The sequence below is a fragment of the Chelonoidis abingdonii genome, chromosome 19 (assembly GCF_003597395.2).
Source record: "Chelonoidis abingdonii isolate Lonesome George chromosome 19, CheloAbing_2.0, whole genome shotgun sequence".
In the NCBI taxonomy this organism is placed as follows: Eukaryota; Metazoa; Chordata; order Testudines; family Testudinidae; genus Chelonoidis; species Chelonoidis abingdonii.
The window spans coordinates 5,640,635-5,649,102 of NC_133787.1; the positions used below are offsets into that span (position 1 = coordinate 5,640,635).

Genomic DNA, 8,468 nt, shown 5'->3' on the forward strand with positions numbered 1-8,468 from the left:
ACTTAGCTAGATTCCCTGAAATGGTGAGGATTGACGCCCAAAAGGGCCAGTGCCACCCTTTACTCTTCCAATGTACTGTGGATAAATTGAGTTTTATGCAATTTCCCATGTGCAGATCTTTCAGGTGAAACCTCAGAAGTCAAGATCCTGTCTTTCCTGAATAGAGATTAAAGATCTCAAGTCATTTTTAGAAAGTCTAGCGATTTGTCCTGTGTCCTTGGCCAAAATATCCTCTTCCATCACTGTTATGCACAATGCTAGGTACCCCTCATCTGTCGTGCTACCTGAGAGCTAGCAGTTGTTCAGTGGAAATGGCTGTCTATACCATTCTCTAGCTTGTAAAGCACTTTGGGATCCCTCAGCATGAAAAGTGCTATGCAAATATAAGACCTGGTCTACACACAGATTTTGTCCTAAAATAATGATTTTTGGTTAGGGGTGTGCTTTTTTTTTTTTTTTAACTGAAATAGTTATTCTGGTTGAATCCTTAGTATAGATTCAGGTATAGCTGTAGAAAGGTGCTTTGCACTGGTATAGCTTATTTCCCTCCCTGTCTATAGTAAAATGTATACTGGGATAGCCCTGTAGTGTGAATACACTGACAGAAGGAATTTTTATGCTGGTGTAGAAACACCGTCTCCCCAGACGACATTAGCTATGTCAGCAGAAGCATTCTTCTGTCGGCACAGCAGTATCTACACTGGGGATTTTGTCAGCATAGCTAAATTGTTAGGAGTTGTGGCTTTTTCACTGGCATAGCTATGCTGGGATTAGTGTGTAGACCAGCCCTAACCGATACTGATAAAAGCACCTTTATTCCAGTCTAACTGCATCCACCCATGGGGGGTAGTACTGCTCCATGGTGTCGTTAAAGCGATATGTCTTGTGTGTGTGGACAAGGCCAAAAATGATATTATCTCTTACAAGAAAACAAAGCATTGAAGGTGAAACCCTGGTTAATGGATGAGTATTTCCCTGTTGGAAACCTGGAGGGTACAAGAGGAATGTATTTGATTCATTTTAGTTCATATTACATTTTTATCCACACTGAAGATAAAAAATCTACCCTGCCCTCCCACATTGAGCCATCTCCTCAGGCCACGACTCAGTCCATATCTATGAGGAGCATTGGCACAACTGCCTGGAAAAGTTTGTCTATCCTCTGCCTGACTCCAGCCAGTTACTCACTCTCTCAGTATTCACTAGGTTCAATTCCAAAATTACCTCATTACACACCATAGGCCCATATAGTTTCTCAGTTTCCTGTGGAAACCCTGCCCTGCCTTAGTCTACGAGCTTTATTTATATTTGAATCATTTCCATGTGTTTCTTTATATTAATCATATTTAAAAGCCTGTCTCCATTGCATCGCTTGCAACTGGATACTTTAAATCCAGAAGGTAGGTCTCTTTATGAGAGCAGTTGCTGTGGCAAGGGCCAGTTTATATCTGATTCTATTCAAGCAGTGCTGGAGAAGTTGCGGTGTACGGCAGGGAAAGATTGTTTTTATTATGTTCCCCACACAGGTGCCAAATCATTTCATCTGGCTGATCTTTTTTTATTGGTACTTTCACTCCTGCCTCAACTGCCTTGCAGAACTGCTCCGATTTGGAGACCGGCAATTTTATCTAGACTGGTGGTAAGGCTTCTTTTACCTCTTGTCAAAACAGATCACTGTTGCTTAATAGAATCAACCTGCTCTGCGTCATGCTTAATGTCAGTGGGGAGACTGTAAAATTAACATTCCAAAAAAAGAGAAATCTGTTTGGCTGGCAAAGGTTTGACCTCTACAAGTATCTAGCATGTGGGACTGGATTTCTGTAACTGTTCGTCAGTTAGCAGTGTTGGGTAAAAGTGGGGCTGGGGAAAGCAAAGTAAGGAATTTAAAATACAGATGTAGATGCTCTGTTGCTTTGCACCTTGTGCAGTCATTTACACAATGGAAAGAGGATGTTAAAAGGTCACCTAATCAGACATACAGTGATTTACACCACACTTTGCACGCGTGTAAGTGGCGTCCCAAGAATCTGCCTCATAAACTTTACAAATATACTTTAACTTTTACCGCTATCTCTGGTCAGAACTAGACATTGGATCTGTTAAAATAAGATTCAGGTAAGGTCCACAAATCTAGGCTTTACCTTACTTTGGCTAATTCCCCGTGGAAGCAGGAAACAGAAGCCAGCAGCTGAAAGTAATAGGAGTTTTGGCATTTGTTTCTTGTTTCCACTGCCATTTGCACAGGAGGTGGGCTTGTGAAAACAAGATACAGTAGAGTTCTAAACCAAAGTCTACACTTTAGACCATTGCCTGATTTTCACTGATCTGACCTCTATTTGTAGAAAAGCTTGTAATGTCAGTATCACTAGCAACTGATAGGGATTCCAGGAGCCGGCTTTTCCTGGCAAGATCTAGTTTGCATAAGTAGCTCAAAAGCCTGCAGTACTTCAGATTGGAAAGGGTTCATTTAAAAAAAAACTTCGGGTTCTTTTAAAAAAATCAAATCGTTTATTTAATTTTCAAACAGACAGTTGTATCTGGACATGCCTACTTTGCAGGTACTGTAGTTGAATTCTCTGTGCTTTTGACTTTCAACCTGGTAAAATGACACACCTTCCTGTATATTATTTATATATATGGTACGTGTGTCATAGAATATAGAGTAATTATTCTGTTGAAACTCACTTCCTAAGCATTGGTACAGAAAATACTTTAAAGTTGTTGGCACACAGAGATGTTAGTTACAGCCTAACTCTGCTGCTGCTGCTGAGAACAGGTGCATGCATGTATACAGTTAAGCAATGAGTCATGGCCTGCAGGGGTGAGAGGGATCTTCTGCATACTGTGGATGGATCAGGAGACATGAAGCAAGCACAAACAATTTCAGCCTCCCAAGAAATGGCATAATCCACCTGCAGTGTCTGAGTGGATTTACGAGATGCAAGTTATGAAAGGGATGTAAAGAACCATGATACTTTTGTCTTTGTTGGGCATTAAGGAGATTAATTTTTTTTACCAACAATCAGAAAGGTGCATGTGTAGAAAGTGCTCCAAAGCCATTCCATAGATCTACTGGTCTAATCCCTGCAGTATGTGGGAAGATTGGGGCAGTGATTTCAGTAGGAGGATTTCAGTACAGTACATAGGCTTGTTGCAGGACCCCTAGCAGATTGGGTCTGCCTCTGAGTCTCACTGGGTCCAGGGTGCCCCAATTTCAGCTGGAGGCAAGAGACGGAGCAGTTGGCAGGGCTTGACATGGTGCTGTCTACAGGACCCAGTTATGTAGGTTTAAGGCATAGGCAAACTAATCATGTGCCATGGGCCCAAATTCATGGGGCAAGGCAAAGGGACCCCCGAGCATGGGGTCACAATGCCACTCGCTCAAATTTGGCCTGGATGTCCCCTCTCCTTCCCCGCCCATCCTGATAGAGCGGTGGCAGGCCAAACCTGAGTGGCGCTGTGACCCCACAGGCCAGGTGCCTAGAGCTTATTGGTGGGTTGTCTGCTTTGTCAGTCAGGATGCCCCATGTCATTTCTGCTCTGCCCTACTCCGAGGCTCCCCTTGCATCCTTGTCCCATCCCCTCGTGTCAGGAAGGGTGATCAGTGATTACATTTCCTGCTCTCCAAGGACAGAGACTGCACTCCCCAATTGGCTTCCACTGATGCCTACTTGTTACCTAATAATAAAAACAAACTCCATTAACCCCATGGCAAGTCACTACCACTAGGGACAAATACTTTGTAAGTGTAAATATTAAGCTACAACATTGCCAACCCCAAGTGTTCAAAAACCATGAATCGGGCCTTAAAAAGCATCAGATTGCTCAAAAATTAGATTTAAAAAAATCAAAACTTTTGGCTTTTTTTATTTGCCTTCTGGTAGTTGAGTGTTTAGAGTCCACGTTTTCCATTTTTGCTCTGCAGATATCACGGCTAGAAACTTATTTTTTTTACAAAAAACTGAGATTCTCCCATATTCATATGACTGTAGGAGCTGGAGTTTTAAGACACGCACCAAATATCATGAGACTCAGACACTGTCATCTGGTCGTAAGCTCCATGTGTAAATTCTTTGTAACTACAGTATAACTTAAATGTAAGCTAGCTCCATAGATACAGCATTCAAGAGAACCACAATCGAGTGTCATCAGGGTAAGTTCCATTTGGATGCATAATGTTCTGTTGCTGGTATAAGCATTGTCAGGAGAACCAGAATGTTACACTCCAGAAGAGTGGGTGAGAGGCAGGAAGTGCAGTAGCTGGTGGATACCTCGTCATCGTTTTGATTGACTGTCCACCTATCTCAGGTTGCCAAAGCTGTAAAAGGGAAAGTAGGAATGGCTGCCAGTTAAATTAGGTAACACTGAAAAGTTTGAAGTGATATTATGCCCTGCGTCATCTTTACAAAACGTACAAAGGATTCATGCTGATCAGGTCTAGAAAATACGAGGTGTGAGATCTGCAGGAAGAAGGGGCTATTTTCTTTCATTTTTTAAAATTGAGTTGTCATTCTCAGTCATCCTTTAAAATATCTGGAGGAGGCACGCTAACTTCTGCAGCTCTTTTAGATACTGAATTTAGCTGAAATAAAAAATGACTGGCTTTCAGGGCTCTCTCTTCTCTGTACATTTCCATACCCAATACCTTAGCCTTTCCTTTCTACAATTAGGTCTGATAACTGATTCATTGACAATGACAGACCTAAAGTATTAAACTCATTGTCACAGTTCAAGGCAACTGCACCTGTATTTCCCCTCCATGCTCCACCAAGGGCATCCAGTTCAGGTGTCCAGCTTCCAGTGTCATCTCTCTCTCACATCTCACTCCCTTCCGACTAGGGATTTTAAGGCTACACAGCTCTCTGGCTTACACTGAGATATCCCCAGCAAGCCAGACTGCCTAAAAGGCCAGCACCTGTGCTGTCACACACAGCACTTAGTGGTTTCATAGCCTAGCAGAATACATCGTATGTAGGGCTCCGTGTTTGTCACGGAGGTCGCGGAAATAACAGATTCTGTGGCTTTTTGCAACCTCCGTGACCTCTGCAGCGGCTGGTGTGGTTGACCCCAAGGCCGCCCAAGCACCTTACCCCGGCGTCAGCTGCTCAGGTGGTCCCAGGGCCAGCTACACTGAACACTACTGGAGTGGCTCTGCAGCCAGCCGCTCAGACAGCCCCTCAGCCAGCTGCTGCTGGAGCCGCCCTGGCCCTGAGCCAGCCACACTGGCCGGTGCCCTGGTGGCCCCAGGTAGCTGGCACTGGGGACTGCCTGAGCAGTGGCCTGAACAGCAGTCCTGGGACCAACGGGAGCAGCCACAGGTTGGCGGCTGCCAGCAGCTGTCCCAGATGGCTGGAGCAGTGGCTGGCCCTGGGGCTCCCCTCCCCAGCAGCGGCTGGAGCAGCATCCTCCCCCCCGCAACATTCAATCATGGGTATTTATGGTATAAGCCACAGACAGGTCAAGGGCTATGATTTTTTGTTTCTTGCCTGTGACTTGTCCATGACTTTTACTAAAAATACCTGTGATTAAATCATAGCCTTAATCATGTGTCATCGTTAAGTGTGAAATAATTGGCTCCCAAGTTCTAGATCTGGTACAAATGATGAGCTTACCACTGGAGGGATATATGCCTGCAAATCAACTGCAGAGTAGTTACATGTGTGAGTCAGTGGATTTAACTGTACAGTACTCCAGGGAGCACTTGATTTTTTTTTAAACGCTTGTACTGTAAATAGCAAGCACTGCATTTATTTCTGACTCCAGGGTTGCATTACAGAGAATACCAAAGCCCTTATCCGGAGGTTGTTTCAGTAGTGCCATGGAAAATGCAGTTGTATCAGCAGATTGAGCTGCATTTTGATTTTTGGTGAACCAAAATTGGTGCTGAAAAATGTGTGTCTGGTAGAATGGGGGTATGCTCTTCCTTCTGTGCTATACAGAGACGTCCCTTCTGCTTATTCTGTTCTTGCAGGAATGCAGACTCCGTCTTACAGTTCTGGTCCAGGTGGAATATCCCCGCCCACAAGTGGTTAGACAGGTACAAAAATGAGTTCTGCATTTTTCAGTTAAGATTCAGTTTCATTTAGGAGATGAAATATTGCTGCTGGGAATCAATAATAATAATAATAATAATTAATAAATAACTGATTTTCTTTGTGAAGGATTAAATCACCATGAATGGGTCTACTCACCTGCTGTTTCACACCAGTAGTTCTGCTGGCTTGAAATTTAACTCTGAGGTGTTGCAATAAAGCCTTGACATTTAGGCATAACTAATAGGTGCGCTTTAAATTTCAGGTGATCATGGAGGAATAGCAGGGTAGTGAAGGAAATGTAATAGTTTTGTTAAGTTCAACGCTTTAAAATAACTGTAAGAATCTAGCATGTGCTGCTGAGAATGAGATCTTCAGGAATAATACAGCAACCCCATAAACAAACCCTGTCCCCTCTGCAATTTGCAGGGGGTTCTGGTCTGGGCAGTTCCAGTTGTGGGGGATGCAATTTGGGAACCTCCTCCTCATCAGGGAGTGTGGAACCCTTTTGCATCACAGACCCCTGCGCCATGAAGGTTGCTTGAGGCTTCATGCCAGTGTGTAGCTGGTCAGGGATAGGCCAGGGAACGTGCAGAATGGTGGGTCTGCCATTCCCAGTCACTTTCCCTGTGCAGATGGGGTATGTTGGCGGCAGGGGCTATTGAGGCTGCACTAGCAGGTTGGGAGAAAGGATTCCTTAGCACTGAGATTCCCCAGCATGCAGCCCAACTATCTCAGCTGTACACTGGCTCTTATCTGGTTCTACATCTCAAACAAATAGATTCTGTGTCTAGTCAATGGCCATTGAAACTGGTAGCTCTTATACTACCTTCCGGTACAGGTTCAAAAGGCTGAACAGGCGATTATGTGTTCCAGCCTCAAAGCCTCGTTAACTTTGGAAGGATAAATAGTGACCTGTTAGTCTACTAGGAACCCGTAATATTTGGAGCCTGTGCTAAAGTGACTCCTGCTTCCAACAAAGCCAGTGTTACTCCATTCGCATGTTACCCTGTAACCTGGGCATGACCTGACTGAGTTCCTTGTTACGATGATCCTGTGCTGCCTAAGCCACAGTAGCAGGGTAACCAGTCTGAAGAGCTGTGTGGTCTTTCTAACCCTAACAGTGCTGAGAATCATACACCCTGACCTCCTTAACGCTGCCCACCACCAATGTACTGTGCAAGAAGCAGGGTCACTCTTGTAGGTAAAAGCTATTGCCAAGATTTTCAAAACAGGGTTCTAAGCTCATATTTAGTTAGCAAAATAAGTGGCCTGATTTTGATTCAGCTGACTTCATTGGCAATATCGGGGCTCAACACTTTTGAAAATCAAACCAGGCCACTCATTTTCAGTACCTTAAATATGAACTTGGAAGCAACATGAATAGCCCATTTTTGAAAATCTCGGCCTATTTGTGTAATTATCTTTTTGATGCATGTTCATTAAAACATATGGAGGAACCAGTAAGCTACTAAAATCCATGTGGAAGCTCACAGAACCCAGGAGAGTCTATGGAGGTTGCAACTTACCTTCCTAACAACATACCATCAACAGCCAGTTCAGTGCAGTTACCCTTCTCCCTAGCTCCTCCTGTCACTGCGTAGGGCGAAAGGGCAGGAAACTAATGAATAGTGCTTTTGTAAATCAAACTAGTTTTCCTGTGGGCCAAACTCTGCACTTATTTACTGGTGTAAATCTGGAGTATCTCAAATGACTTCAGTGGAGTTACCCTGGTATAAGATACATCTCTAGCTCTGTCGGACTAATACAGATATTAATGGCTGACTGACCAGGAAACAATGTAAGTAACTCTTCTTCTTTTGGCTCGTGTACATAGACATGTATACAGGCCCTTGCTGCATCACGGCTACGACAAGTGGCAGGCCCGAATGACAGTATTCCTACTCTCTGCATGTTTCTGTGAGGTAGGTCTGACAGTTCTAAGCACTAGCAAGGGGGCACTGTCCTGAGACCACAAATGACTGTCATTGACTTTTAACAGATCACTCACTCAAACTGAGAAATCTGCGAAGATTCTACTGGTCTCTCTTCTATAGACCCCAGTCTGGGCTGTGTGGCCTGGGTATGCAAGCTGAGAAGCATTTAGCTTATGGGACTAAATGTACTGGCACTGTCAGTGGCAGGAGGGATTGCAACTGCTTTGGAGGACAGGGTCAAAATTCAAAATGATCTGGACAAATTGGAGAAATGGTCTCAGGTAAACCAGATGAAGTTCAATAAAGACATGCAAAGTGCTCCACTTAGGAAGGAACAATCAGTTTCACACATACAGAATGGGAAGAGACTGTCTAGGAAGGAGTATGGCAGAAAGAGATCTAGGGGTCATAGTGGACCACAAGCTAAATATGAGTCAGCAGTGTGATACTGTTGCAAAAAAAGCAAACGTGATTCTGGGATGCATTAACAGGTGTGTTG

At 44.0% G+C, this 8,468-nt stretch overlaps 1 protein-coding gene across 7 annotated transcripts in view; it reads left to right on the forward strand.

Moving 5' to 3' along the window:
* The window catches only part of LOC116827482 (diacylglycerol O-acyltransferase 1-like), a 42,563-nt gene that overhangs the window by 30,451 nt on the left and 3,644 nt on the right, over window positions 1–8,468 (forward strand). For all 7 annotated transcript variants that reach the window (XM_075073748.1, XM_032785074.2, XM_032785082.2 and 4 more), the window contains 3 exons: window positions 1,527–1,639; window positions 5,972–6,037; window positions 7,870–7,957. In XM_075073748.1, the coding sequence (XP_074929849.1) occupies window positions 1,527–1,639; window positions 5,972–6,037; window positions 7,870–7,957 (267 nt within the window). The remainder of the gene's footprint in view (window positions 1–1,526; window positions 1,640–5,971; window positions 6,038–7,869; window positions 7,958–8,468) is intronic.